The 14,114-nt window shown below is 57.9% G+C and overlaps 2 protein-coding genes across 5 annotated transcripts in view; one reads left to right on the top strand and one right to left on the bottom strand.

Moving 5' to 3' along the window:
• The window catches only part of LIMS2 (LIM zinc finger domain containing 2), a 36,653-nt gene that overhangs the window by 16,641 nt on the left and 5,898 nt on the right, over positions 1–14,114 (top strand). For all 4 annotated transcript variants that reach the window (XM_077153471.1, XM_077153473.1, XM_077153472.1 and 1 more), the window contains exons 2-4: positions 4,267–4,426; positions 7,320–7,386; positions 7,669–7,789. In XM_077153471.1, coding sequence (XP_077009586.1) covers positions 4,267–4,426; positions 7,320–7,386; positions 7,669–7,789 — 348 coding nt within the window. The remainder of the gene's footprint in view (positions 1–4,266; positions 4,427–7,319; positions 7,387–7,668; positions 7,790–14,114) is intronic.
• GPR17 (G protein-coupled receptor 17) lies at positions 10,235–11,257 on the bottom strand. Its single transcript, XM_077151906.1, has one exon. The coding sequence runs from the start codon at positions 11,255–11,257 to the stop codon at positions 10,235–10,237; it is 1,023 nt and encodes a 340-aa protein (XP_077008021.1).

The raw sequence follows: 14,114 nt of genomic DNA on the forward strand, positions 1-14,114 counted from the left end.
CTGTGGGCTTTCACGCTGGCTCATCCTCATGTGCAGATGGACCCCTGTGGCTGGTCCCTGCCCATCTCCAGGCCCAGATGGGTGGGAGGGCTGGGTCAGAGGAAGGTCTGGGGCATGGCCTTGCCATGTCGTGTGGTGCCGCCAGCAGTGGATGGGACAGGACAGAGCACACAGCAGTAACCCTCGGCAGGTTACTGACCCTCTCTGTGCTTTGGTTTCCTCATCTGGAACCAGTCAACCCCCTCCTCAGAGGGCTCTCCTGGTGCAGAGAGCCCCTTGCCCCCCCAGTTCCCTGTCATTGTCAATCTCGGTGACATCTCATAAAAATTGGCTTGAGTTATCTGTCGAGACTGGATTCATTTTGGGGTGCTGGGATAGGTTGGGGAAGGGAACAGGGTGGTGCCTACTCTCAAACTGAAGTTTGGCTTGCAGGCAGCCCTGGGTCGTGTGCTGTGCCCGTTGTAGCTGAGGTGGGGGTGAGGATGGGTTTTCACCCTTGGGGGATAAGCTGGCTGGAATGCATGAAGGAGGGCTTGGAATGTCTCTATCCGCCACCCGGTGGTGGTGGTGTTGTGGGGCTCTGGAAAGCCCCAGATTTGTCGGGAAACAATGGTTCTAGTGATAGGCCCGCACCCGGCCTGGAGGCGAGCGCTGGGTTTGACACGCCCACATCTGATCCTTCACTTCACCCTTGGGGGGTGCAGACTTCTTCCAAGTCCGCAACTAGTGGCTGGAGTCTAGGGGTTGGAACCCATGTCTGCAGGAGCCCAGGGTCTGGCTTGTCCCTGCCTCCCCTCCTCCCCATGGGGGACGACTGGCATTTTCTCTGATGGTGTGGTAGCTCTGGTTGTCTGGGACTCATGTGACCTCTGAGCATACCTCTGTCTCTTTGGCCAGTGGGTTAAAGTCAGTTCTGGGCACTTCTTCGAGGTTTCGCAGGGGAACACGGAGCCTCCCGCAGCTGCTATGTACAGTCCAGTGGAGGAGGCAGGGGTGGCTGGAGGCGGGTGAGGCAGGTAAGCGAGAGCAGGGGCTGTCACCACCTGTAGCTTGGCGCACCCCAGAGAGGGCAGTGGCTGCAGTGTGGGCTCCCCAGGGGCTGTAGTGCCACAGAAAGATGGAGGGTGCCCCACTGGAAAGTGAGGGGCGATGGGCCCACTGGTACAGTCACACGCGAGTTCAGACATGCTGTGTGCTTGCTTGGCTGCTGGCCCAGAAAGTTCAGCTTAAAGAGAGGGGCTGGACGAAGATCCTGTTTGGGGAGTCATTTTCTGGGTCCCTTGAGAAGGGCGGCCCAGAGCCAGAGTCACAGGATTTCCTGTTGATTTCTGGCCTCGCCAAGAGCCTCTGGGTCACGTCCATGGTCAGGGGCGGGAGGACCTCCTCCTGGTCACCTTGGCTGTGCTGCCAGGGGAGCTCCACCCTGCAACCCAGTGGCCTGGGGCCAGCTTTGAAAAGGAGCAACGTCTTCGGTATTAGCAAAGCTTCAGGGTTTTAAAAAAATATATTTCTATTGAGAAGTCTTATCACACACGCATTCCATACATGGTGTACAATCAGTGGCTCACAACATCATCACACAACTGTGTATTCATCACTGGGAGTGTTTTTTAGAACATTTGCAACCCTCCGGAAAAAGAAATGAAAAGTAAAAAGAAAAAACTCGTGCATACCATACTCCTTACCTCTCCCCCTCACTGGCCACTAGTACTTCCATCTACCCAATTTATTTTACCCTTTGTCCCCACTATTATTTGTTTATTTTTATCCATATTTTTGTACCCATCTGTCCATACCCTGGATAAAAGGAGCATCAGACACAAGGTTTTCACAATCACACAGTCACATGGTCAAAGCTATATAATTATACAATCATCTTCAAGAATCAAGGCTACTGGAACACAGCTCTACAGTTTCAGGTACTTCCCTCCAGCCTCTCCAATACACCAGAAACTAAAAAGGGGATATCTATATAATGCATAAGAATAACCTCCAGGATAACCTCTCAACTCTATTTGAAATCTCTCAGCCACTGAGACTTTATTTAGTCTCAATTCTCCCCCCTTTTGGTCAAGAAGGCTTTCTCAATCCCTTGGTGTCAGGTCCCGGCTTATCCTGAGATTTCTATCCCACGTAAAGCTGCAGGTTTCTTGAAAGAAACACTGCTCGAGCAGGGAGATCCCAAATCCAGGAGGTCAAAGTGAGAATTTCAAGAGCGCAGCTTATAAAAGCAGTTAGGGAAGTTTCAAGTGGGGTTTTCACAGTGACTGGTTCACATGTAGGTTTGTCATTATGTGGGAGGATCTTATAAAGCGGGGAACAGATGTACACTGGTAGCATAGTGTCCTGGGCCACTTCTAAGAGGCTATCCCTGCAGGGTGGAGACCAGCTTGTCACTAAATGTTGCCAAGCTGTAATTTTACTGAGAAATGTTCCGCTTTCTCGGAAAGCCCCATCCTTGCTCAGTTTGTATCTTCTGGAAAGGCCCTGCCGTATCTGGGAAAGGGGTCTCTCCCGGCTACTCCCGTTGCAGGTGACCGTCTTATTTTCTGTGACTCCGTCTCGTGGGGACCCTCCGGGGCTGGGCTGGGACTGCCAGGCACGGAGCTTCCCTCTCGTCTTGGATGCTCCCCAAGTCCTGCCGCCACCCACGGGGCCCCCACCTCCTTGCCCTTTGCGGCCCTTACAGCTGTGGGTGTGGATGCAGGAGGTGCTTTGGTTCCTGAGCACATCCAAGGCTGGGGCTAAGCACGCAGAAGCCCCCTGAGCCTGGCCAGGCTGGCCGAGCCGGCTGCCCCTGCCGTGAAGGTTCCACCTGCCTGCAGCCCCCACCAGCGCCCTCTCCCCCCAGCCTACTGGATTTCTCTTCTTCTCTGTCATTGAGAACCTCTCCATCCAAGAGTTGTCCTTGCTCGGGAACCAGATTCCCTGCCTCTCTATTCCTCTCTTGATTGTGCAGCTGCGAGGGAGAGAACATGCTGGAAGGGTAGTCTCAGGCCGTCACTCACAGCTGACGTGACCAGCCCGTGGCATCAGTCCCCGCTCAACCTGGAATACCTCTCTCCCAGCCATCCAGGGCTGAATGGATCTTAGGTCTTGGAAAACCTTAGTGACAGTCAGGGTGTCCAGTGTGCCTCCTGGGCAAAGTTCTGAGTCCAACACGGCTGCTCCTGACCATCTCAGACGGGGCCGGATCAGGGTGGACATTTTCCCTTTGGTAGGATTTAGACGCCCTTCCTCTCAGAAGGAAGCCTGCCACTTATCCTGGGGACAGGGCAGTGCCCAGAATGGGTGAAAAATCCGTTCTCTACCCCCATATCCACCCCAAAGAGTCATACTTTCATCTTCTCCATGGAGGGAGCGTTGCAGGTTTTGGGGGAACAGAGGATTTGAAGAATGATTGAAGTCTGCCTGATCTGAGTTCAAAGCTGGATGAGCTTAGAGAAGTGACTCACCTTCTCTGAACCTTGGGGCCGCATCTGGAAAGTAGTGGTAACGATGGTAACTTCAGGAGTGCCTTGTGGGTTAAATAAGGGTGCCAAATCAGAGCTGCTCACCCTGTACCTGGCCCAGGGGGATGCTGAACCCCAAGAGACCCTCTGGTTCCCCTGAGGAAGGGGCAATAGAGGTATGCTTGCTGATTCCAAGACCCAGATGACCAGCTGGGGACTGAGTTATTTGGGGGGCACTGTGGCCATGCACCCAGCTGGAGGCTTTATGTGAGTACTGCCACCTTCCCCCTCACATCCCACGTGACAGCTGCAATGAGGGTCCCCCTTTCCTGAGCCCGGAGGAGTGGGCACCACTGGACACAAGCTTCCTGATTGAGCCTGGTGGCTCTGACCGGAGGATGTGCACTTGGCCTTGCCTCTGCCCGGGTTTGACCTCCAAGAGGGTGCCCAGAGTTGCAGGCCATGCTGGGGCAGACTGGGGACATTGGGTTCTAGGGCCTAGGTTTCTAATTTGGGCTGCGTCCCCTCCACAAGTGAGATCAGGGAAAGTCCCTGAGTATGTCTATCTGGATGGCTCATTGTCGGGGAGCACCAAGCCTGTGGCATACCACAGCAGTGAGGCGAGGAGTGGGGGTGGAGGTGTGACTTGGCCCCCAGCGGAGGTTCAAGGACCCCCACCAGAGCGACGTAGGTGCTGTTTTTCCCACACCATAAAGCATGCCCCAACCGTCGAGGCCAGGTGAGGCCCCAGCCGCTCTAGCCTTTGCCCACCCTCGGTCCTAACCTTCTATTCCTTCTTTGCCCTCCACCCCAGCAACATGTCCAACGCCTTGGCCAACGCCGTGTGCCAGCGGTGCCAGGCCCGCTTCGCCCCCTCTGAGAGGATCGTCAACAGCAATGGGGAGCTGTACCACGAGCACTGCTTTGTGTGCGCCCAGTGCTTCCGGCAGTTCCCCGAGGGCCTCTTCTATGAGGTGAGGATGCTTGGGCCCCAGAGCACAGCCACCTGGGCCAGGAGCCCAGCTCCACCTCCTGCTGGTGTGGTTCCTGCCCTTCAGGACCACAAAGCAGCGTGAGAAGTTCATGGTCCGCCACAGAGGGCATCACAGGGCAGGGAGGGTGGCTGACCACGGAAGGCCTCACAAAGGAGGTGATGTGAACAGACAGACAGACGATGAGGGGGTGAGTGACTCACATTTCTGGAGGAAGAGCATTCAGCAGAGGCATGGCCAGTGCAAAGGCCCTGGGGTGGCAATGGGCTGGGGGTGTTTGAGTAGAGGCCAGGAGGCCAGTGTTATTGAAGCAGAGGAAACACAGGGGAGACATTACTGAAACATACAGGGTGTTAACAGAGAAAGCAATCAGGAACGTATTGTGTCTTGCCACTACCCTGAATATATCATTTACACATTATCTTTCGTAACTCAGCCTTTGGCACCCCAAAATAAAAGGTGACATATGCAGCACATTTGTGAAAGACCAAAAAGAACCAGATTCTGAACATGAAAAAAGATGCAGTCACTGAAGTGAACAATGACACACTAGTCTTGTGTGACAGTGGTGGGAACAGATGGGAGCTGGCACACCCTGTGAGATGGGACAGGAGGGCAGAGGCCAGAGGCAGGCGGTTGGGTCCTGTTGTCCCTTCTGTGGTCTCCACCACATACACTGTAGACTTGGGGGGCTCCGAGGTCCTCCTTACTGTGGGATTCCTATATAGGGGTACTCGTGGGAACGTGGGAAGAGGTCCCCCATTGGTGGTTGTGGGTAAGGGGGAGAGGGCGACCGGCCGGACCACAAGCTGTACCCGTCTGCTCCTATCCACCCCCTTCACCTGGCTTGGCAAAATGAAGGGGTCGGCTCTCCCTCTGTGCTTTACTCTTTCGTTTAAATATTTTTATCAAGAAATCTTCTCACACATACATTCCATACATGGTGTAAATTAGTGGCTCGCAGTATCGTCACGTAGTTGTGTACTCATCACCATGATCATTTTTTGGAATATTTGCATCACTCCCGAAAAAGAAATATAAAGAAAAAACTCATACATACCATACCTCTTGCTCATCCCTCTCACTGACCACTAGTATTTCCATCTACCCAATTTATTTTGCCTTTTGTCTCCCCTATTATTTATTTATTTTTTATCCATATTTTTGACTCATCTGTCCATGCCCTGGATAAAAGGAGCATTAGACACAAGGTTTTCACAATCACACAATCATATTGTAAAAGCTACACTTTATACCATCGTTTTCAAGAATCAAGGCAGCTCAACAATTTCAGGTATTTCTCTCCAGCCACTCCAATACACCACAAACTAGAAAGGGATATCTATATAATGTGTAAGAATAACTTCCAAGATAACTGCTCAACTCCGTTTGAAATCTCTCAGCCACTGGAATTTTATTTTGTCTCATTTCTCTCTTCCCTGTTTTGGTCAAGGTTTTCTCAATCCTTTGATGCCGAGTCCTGGCTTATCCCTGGAGTCCATGCCTTTCACTCTTGGGAGACATAGCTGGGCTCACGTGGGCAGTGAACATTTTTAGCAGTCTGGCGAGCTGCTTGTTGGACAGTCATTAAAAACTAAATAATGCACACTTACTACCAAATATGTTATATTAAGAAACAAAGCAAATTCTCAAACTTACCCCCTCTCAATTATTTTATCACAGTTACTATTATTTCAGCTTCCAAGGTCATTTACGTGGGGAAGGGAGTGGCACGATATAACGGTGGCTATTGTGAATCTCTTGTCAGCTCCACGTTCAGGCATGTCCGTAGCTGAACGGTGGGGGTATTGACGCCATAGAAATTGGCAAGTGCTATAAATAGGTCCCTGCCCTGAGGCAGTTGTGTTACCAGCAACTGCTGGGGGTTGCCCTGGACAGGGTGGCAGGTGCTCGGTGTGCTGGGATTGGCTGATGGGTGATGTGGGTGTGATCAGCTTGGCGGAGCATTGGCAGTGTTTCCCATGGAGCCACCTCACCCCCTGAGGAGGGCTGGCCCATCCAGAGGCAGGGAGGGTAGCCGAGTCCCTAGAACAAAGCCTGGGACACAGTGGGTCCTCAGGCGAGACTGTTCACGCCTGGTGCCACTTCAGGTTGCTGGGTCGGCCTGTCTCCAGTTGTAGCCCACAGGACATTCATTTTAGAAAACAGGGGCAAACCACATTTTTTAAAAGAAAAATAAAATTGTCCAGGGAGAGGAAGGCAGAGGCAGATTTGGGCTGTGCTTGGGGCCGCATTTAGGACCCTCTCTGCCTGGCTGGCATCCTCACTAGCTCTGGCTGGCCGCAGGACTTGGGTCTCCTCCCTTGGGTGCCTCCTGCCCTTCCTGTGTTCCCTCCCTTCTCCCTCCTGCCTGGGGTCTTTGTGGCCTCTGGGGAGAGCTGGGTTTCTCAGAAAAGGTACCCGGGGAACAGCTCCAAGTGATATGTACAGTTCAAAGTTGGTCTCATCTGGCCCCCTCCCAGCTTAACTCCCTCTTCACATGCTATCAGGAGCCTGGTGGAGGTCCCTGGCATACAGCCCCAGCCATGGGCACCTCCCAGCTCTTAACCTTCTAATGGGGCCTCTCTTTGCATTCCTGCCACATCCTCCCAGCTAACCCACTCCTACTTCTGGGCCTTGGATCCTCTCAATATCCCCCAATCTCTGCTTTCAACTCCATGCCACCTCCTCCAGGAAGCCTTCCCAGGTGTGCTGCCCCACCTGCTTCCCACCGTGGTGACAGTTGCATAAAGGGGGTATTTGCTCAGCCCTCTTGAGGGCAGGCCCTGACCTCGGCAAGGACTCGGCCTGTGTGGCCCCTGGGACTAACAGGTGGCTTGCTTCTCCTTTCCCCCAAACCCGGCTCCGTTTGCAGTTTGAAGGCCGGAAGTACTGTGAACACGACTTCCAGATGCTGTTTGCTCCGTGCTGTGGCGCCTGTGGTAAGGGCTGGGGCCAACCCCTGTCCTGTCCTGCAGGGACAAGGAAGGAGGGTGGGCAGGGTCCTGGGGAGCATTGAGAATGGGCCAGGGCTGGCAACTCTGTGCCAGTCCCTCTCTGAGCACTACTCCCTAGGTCCTGTAGACCTGCAAACACAATGGTTTTGTGCTCTGGGGCAGGGAGCCCTTGGAAGTGGGCAGACGGGGCCTGGGAGGGTACCTGAGGCCAGGGGCTGGGGGACACAAGGCTGCCCTGTCAGGAGGGCCCTCTCCTCTCCTCTCCAGGTGAGTTCATTATTGGCCGCGTCATCAAAGCCATGAGCAACAACTGGCACCCTGGCTGCTTCCGCTGCGAGCTTTGCGACGTGGAGCTGGCTGACCTGGGCTTCGTGAAGAACGCGGGCAGGTGAGGTGGGCTCCAGGACCGGTCGGCTTGTAGGTGCCGGGCCGTGGTGGGTGGGAGAAGGAGCCTTGAGTTCACACTTGCCTGGTCCTCCTGCCTACACCCACACAGCTGACCGTTGCTGGAAAAGGATCACTGGACGAGGCTGCCTGAACTTTCTGTCAATTCACAGGCTGCACGGGCACTCGGTGCTAGGGCTCCTTAGCTAGGCTCATTTCCCACCTTCCAAGAAGGCTGGGTTTTCCCCTCAGCCCTATGCTGCCACTGTCCTTGCCCGCAAGCTCTGGGGGTGCCCTGCTTCAGCAGCTCTCCACTCCCCCCCCCCCACTATGGAGGTGGCTCCCCAAGCCCAGCTCTCCCCCTCATGCCTCCTAGAGGGCTGGTGGCTTCTCTCTCTCTTTCTCCCCCAAAAAACCGGGGCCTGGGAGATGCCCCAAGACTTCCTCCCTCTGCAGGACAACTACTCTGGCATCTCGGCTGCCCCTCCCAAGCCTGCTCGCTTCCCCTCACCCCCATCTGATGGGGGTCCTAGTGACCTTGGTGTTGGCAGCCCGCAGCTCAGGCCTCTCCCCTTGCTTTCCTTGCTGCCCCTCCCCCCGCTCTTGGCCTCCAGGACCCTGAGCAGCTCCTCCTTGTGCTCCCGACTCCCTCCAGCAGGTCCTGCTCCGTCTTGGGCCCTCACCCTTGCCCTTGGGGACAGAGTTGTGGGGTTTGAAATGGCACATGTGCACTGTATAATCTCAGATTTCCATCTTTACCCCAGAGTAAAGCCTGTGCGCCTCGGCTGCCCACCTGTCTCCTCCACCTGGTGGTCCATGGGCATCTCATGGGCCCCCGCCTGAGCTCTGCATTTCCTCTCCGCTTACCCTGGCTGTCTCACCAGTGGTCTCACCATGCCCACCTTACTGCAAATCAGAAACCTCAAATCAGCCTCACTCCCTGCCTCCCTGCCTTCCTCCCAACAGCAGCCCTGCCAGCCTGCCATCCACTCTGTCCCCACCCACTCTGTCCTGTCTGGGCAGCCCCACCTCTGCTACCTCTGTTCTCTACCACACCACCTCCATTATGGCTTCCCAGCGCTGCCACAAGAGAGGCACAGTGCTGGCCTTGTAACTGTGGTACCCCTGGCGTCTGGTGCCTGGCTCCAGCAGGACCCCAGGTATTAGCTGTCTAGGGTTTTTGCAGGTGTGGGGAGCAGAGGGATGCCGTGGCCAGGCTGGGGGACAGCCCTGGGGGCCTGGGTACCAAGTGCCTGGATTACTCACCTGTAGGTCCTGCCCCCTTGCTGAACCTCAGCTTATACAAGGCCATGGCCACCTGCCCCCAGGACTGGTTGGGAAAATCCTCCAGGGGCGGGAAGTGCTTGGGCAGTAAGATGAGATAGAAAACGGTGATGGAAAGGGGGGAGGGGCCGGCTGGAGAGGGCCATCTCTGAGAGGGCCAGGTGGGCCTTTGCACCTGGCTGTGCAGAATTTCAGAGTCTGCGTGGGACAGAGAAGGTGCTGCATGGGGGCTGGGGTATCGAGATGTGGAGGGGGGAGAGAGAGAGAGAGATCCTCCTCCATACTGGCACCTTTCCACCACTTTACCATTCTTAGGTTGAAGGGAAGAGACATTCTTGGGAGGTTGTGACACTAACCAAACAGAACAGAAGTTCGCAGGCTTAAAACTACAGCTATGTTTACGATCAGTATAAATAACCACAAAAAAGGACCTGTGATGGAGAGACCTGCCAGCTGATAGAGGGCACAGCTTAAAGCGCAGCTATCCAGGCTGCCAGTAGGGGGTGGGTTAGGACGTGCCCTGCCGGGTTGGAGTCAGGGAGGACAGGCTTGTTTGCTAGGGCCCAGCTCGCCACCTGGTCCGCACAGTGACTCAGGTTAAGCTCCCCGAGGCACCTCTTCAGATGCATGTGTGGGTCTGGGGCAGGAGGAGTCGTGGACCGGCGCTGAGCCGACATGCCCTGCTGCCCTGGTTTGCTGGCCGTCTCCTGGGGACCAGCTGGAAATGTGCTTTATCATCCATCGACCAGCTTTATGGTGCGTGGCCACTCGGCCACATCGAAGAAAGTGTTTGAGCCCCTCTTCCCGCTTCCCCGATCGTCCCTACTTGCAGGTCGTTTCCAGGCCCTGCCTGGGCCTTCAGCAGAGCTTTGTGACCCTGCTTTCTGCAGCGGGAAGGAAGTGGGGAGAGAAGAAAGACTCTCTTTGTTCAGGGTTTGTCCTGGCCACCTCGCCCCTCCTCTGACCGCAGCCATCCCACACTCCCTGCAGAGGGACCCAGCCCCTGGGGCACCCGTCTGTTCTCCCTGAGGGATCTGGGTCTTGGCCAGGATGGGATGCGGCGGGGCGAGTGACCTGCCGGGATGTCCAGCGGCAGGGGAGAAGGCGGCCTCCTCCCTCGTGCGTCCGGGTGTCCACCCCGCTGTCCCATCCGGCGGCCGGGCCCTCACAGCTCCGACTTGGCGCTGAGCGAGCTCTCGTTGGTTTTCCCTTCGGCGCTGGGGGGCGGCCCCGTGAGCCTCCTGGAGCCGCAGAGCAGGTTGCACAGGCCCTCGCGGAACTTCTCGGCCACGAAGAAGTACATGATGGGGTCCAGGGCGCCGTTGAGGCTGGCGAGGCAGGAGGTGACGCGGTTGCCCAGGGCCAGCAGACGGCGGGCGGCGCAGGAGGCCCGGCCGCCGTGCAGACGCAGCACGTAGACGGAGCGGTGGACGTGGTAGGGCACGAAGCAGACCAGGAAGATGGCCAGCACCATGGCGATCATGCGCACCGCCCTGCTCTTGAGGCGCCGCTCCACGCGCGGCCCCCGCCGCAGGCTGCGGATGATCAGCAGGTAGCAGGTGACCGTGGTGACGAACGGGAAGGTGAAGGCCACGGCCAGTGAGACCAGGGCGTGCCGCGAGGCCCGCTCCCGGTAGAGCTGCAGGCAGACGACCGTGCGGTTGGTTTGCACGGTCTGCGGGCTCGCCAGCAGCGGGGCCATGGCCACGGCCACCACCACCCAGAGGAAGGCGCAGGCCAGGTGGGCGTAGAGGGGCCTGCGCAGCCGCAGCGACCTCACGGGGTGCACGATGGCCAGGAAGCGGTCCGCGCTGATGCAGGTGAGGAAGTAGATGCTGGCGTACATGTTCAGGTAGAAGAGGAAGCCGGTGAGCCGGCACGGGATCTCCCCGAAAGGCCAGTGGTTCCCGGAGAAGTGGTAGACGAGGCGGGTGGGCAGGACGAGCACGCAGGACAGGTCGGCCACGGCCAGGTGCATCAGGAACACATTGGCGGGGGTGCCTGCCTTGTGGTCCCAGATGAAAAGCCACAGGGCCAGGGCGTTACCCACGAAGGCCAGGATGAAGTCCAGGAGGTAGAAGGAGGCGAAAAGGACGTTCTCCAGCGGCGTCTCCTGGCCGCAGTGCTCTGCGCTGCGGGGCGAGGAGTTGGCGAGCAGGCCCGTGGGGGCTGCCTCCAGCCCATTCATTCTGTGGCCGGAGCCTGGGTACAGCCTGGAGGGAGCAAGCAGGCAGGTCACAGGCAGCCGGGACCAGCCCAGCATCCCGCTTGGGCAGCCTGTCCTGTCCACGGCAGCTCCCACCCCAGCCCCTGCCGGCCCCTCCGGCTCTGGGAAGACCCCTGAAGCCTTCAGGATCTGCCCACCCGTCACCGAGGCGTGAGGCTGCTCCCAGCCCTTGGCAGCTATGGATGGCACACACTGTGTCTCTTTTCAGTTGATGAGGGTTGCAGGCATTCTGAACTTCAGCAAAAAGCTAAAAAAGAAGACCGGGGCTTGGAGCTTTGCCCTGGGGTGCTGCTCAGCTCCGGCACTCTGAGATCGATGGTTCTAGAAAAATCCCCACGTTGTGTCAGGTCCACACCCTCAGAGGCCTGGGAAGACCTCTCACCACCACCTGTGAGAGCCGGATTGGAGCCCGGCATGTCTGAGGCTTGGGGTGGGGGGCGGGAGGGAGGGCTCCAGTTGCCTGCTCTGCCTACAGGATTGCTTTCACGATGGCCGTCGGGTGACACCTGTGTCCCTAACCCCCGTTTCCCCCGTGGGTGGGTGGCTCCCCCTTTCTGCAGGGTCTGGTGACTTTGAACCTGACCAGGTGAGCCCTGCTCCAGAGCCCTCCCTGACTCATTTCCGGAGCCAATGTTAGTCCCCTGACACCTGCTCTCTGTTTTCTACTTCATGCTGTGACCCCTGGCCCCTGACCCATGGAGTCCCCACCAGGAAGACAGAGACCCTAGCAGGAATGTGGCCATCGGGGTCCAGGACTCTTGCGCTTTCTGACTGGGGGGGGGGGGGGGGACATTTGGGCAGTTACAGCAATCTAATGGCAGGGGGCAGAGTCCCCTGCAGGAGAGAAGAGCCGCCTTTCCCAGAGGTGAGCAGGGTTTCCCACCCAGATCCGCAGTCCCAGAGGAACCCCGGCCTGGAGAGACTGCCTGTGCTGCTCAGTTGAGGAGCTAAGCCCCCAGCCCACCAGCCCCGGTCAGAGGCCACTGACCCCTGGGGAACCCCAGTTCTGGGTGGGGTGCTCCCTGAAGGAGTTACTGCCTCCTAATCTGTTTTTAGTCAACTAAGGACTTCCGCGAAGGAGAGGGAGCGTTCCAACAGCCTGCCTGCATTGTGGGCCTGGAATGGCTGGGGGTGGGCAGGGAAGGCAGGGCAGGGGGCTTGAGCAGCCTCCACCCTGACCTCAGCAGCCCCACCTTCTGGTTTCCTGGTGGCTAACGGACTTCTGACCTCTTCTTCATGGCCAGGCTGTAGAGGGGCAAGGAGGGGCTGGCAGGAAGTAGAGCCGCAAGTCCTGCCTTTCTCTGGCAGCTGGGAGAGGGAGGCTGGGCCCCAGGGGTGGGGAGGAGCCGCGTGCCCCCAACCTTGTGTCCCCTCCTGGAGGGCAGCTCATGAGCCCTGACTGCTTGCCTCACAGTCCCAAAAGGGAAGCAGCAGTACCCCCGTTTTACAGAAGAGGAAACTGATGCTGGGGGCAGGGGAAACTGAGGCCAGGGGCAGGGGTGCCGGAATTGAAGTCAGATCTGGGAGACCCAGTGTCTCCCATGATACCCCCTTGCCTCCAAGGGCCAATGTGGGGAGGTGGTATGGCTGCTGCCCCAAGCCCATGCCCCCATGACAGCCCAGTGAGCTCTGTGCACTCTTGGGGATGGCCACTCCTGTTGTTGAAAGGCATTCCGGCTCGTTTCTCTCATTTCTTCTCTCCCACTTGGAAAGTTTGATGTTGACCTTTGAGATGTGGGTCTGAAATAAGTTCCCATTCTCTTGTGCCTTCCCACTAGAAAGTATGGGCCTCAGCATAAAATTGATCTAGTGCCTGGGGTTTCCTCTGCAGCTGGGGAGCTGATGCCTGGGGAGGCCTGGCCTGGGGCTGGGGGGCCCCGGGGTGGGGGTCTGAGGCCAGGTCTTGGGACTCTGGGGACGGGCCAAGTGGGTGGGTCATGGCCCCAGTGGCCAGAGGGGGCTGCCCTGTGGGCCGTCTGGTGTTTCCCTCTGCCTCAAGCCCAAACCCTTTCCCCCGCCTGCCCCTGCCTCCCGCCCCTGGCCCGACCTCGTCTCCCCAGCAGACCCCAAGGTGACTGGTGACAGGATGGCCTCCTCTTGGGACCGTCCACCCCCGACTCCTGCTGCCATCACACAGGAGGCGGCTTCGGGGCTGGGGCCAAGAGAGGACCCCCTTGCCTGGGGCTGCCCACCCTGCTGTCACCCTTACCTTTCACTGTCTCTGGGTCCGGGTGCAAAGGCAGGTGAACTGGAGCCCGGGGTGGGGGCGGCCAGCAGGGGGATCCAAGCAGCCAGGGCGGGTGAGAGGCCGGCTATTTAAGCAGAAGAGGGAGGCGGCGGCACCACCGGCTCTGAAAGGCCGCCTCATTCCTGAGGGGTCCCTTGTGTGGCGTGGGGGCCCCCCGACGACTGCCTCTGCTGCCTGGAGCTGTGAGTGTCCCAGTGCCTCTCTTACCCCCACCCCTACTCCCGCAGCTTCACAGAGGCCCAGTGTGACTGTCCTCGGAGCCATGGGGTGGGCGAGGGCTGGGCGGGGGGGGACGCTGCCGGCGTAGACAGACACAGGGACGATTTCCCAGGGAGGGGCTGGCGGTCATGGCAACGGCGAGGCCTGCCCCGGGACAGCGGTGGGGTCTTGTGAAGGAGGCGGGTGGGGGTGGGAGGAGAGAGAATTCTTTCAGGACCCTGGCTGTGGGGTCCTTGTGTCCTGCCCCGAATAATGAGGCCCCGCTCTGGCGGGTGGAATAAATCGTGGCCTTTATCTTGCGCGGGGCCCAGCTGCAGGCCGCCTCATAATGGGGTGCTGTCTGCACCCGTG

The sequence above is a fragment of the Tamandua tetradactyla genome, chromosome 3, assembly GCF_023851605.1.
Source record: "Tamandua tetradactyla isolate mTamTet1 chromosome 3, mTamTet1.pri, whole genome shotgun sequence".
NCBI lineage: Eukaryota > Metazoa > Chordata > Mammalia > Pilosa > Myrmecophagidae > Tamandua > Tamandua tetradactyla.

Coding starts and splice junctions, on each gene's coding strand:
- GPR17 (XM_077151906.1), bottom strand. CDS start 11,257: ATGAATGGGCTGGAGGCAGCCCCCACGGGCCTGCTCGCCAACTCCTCG.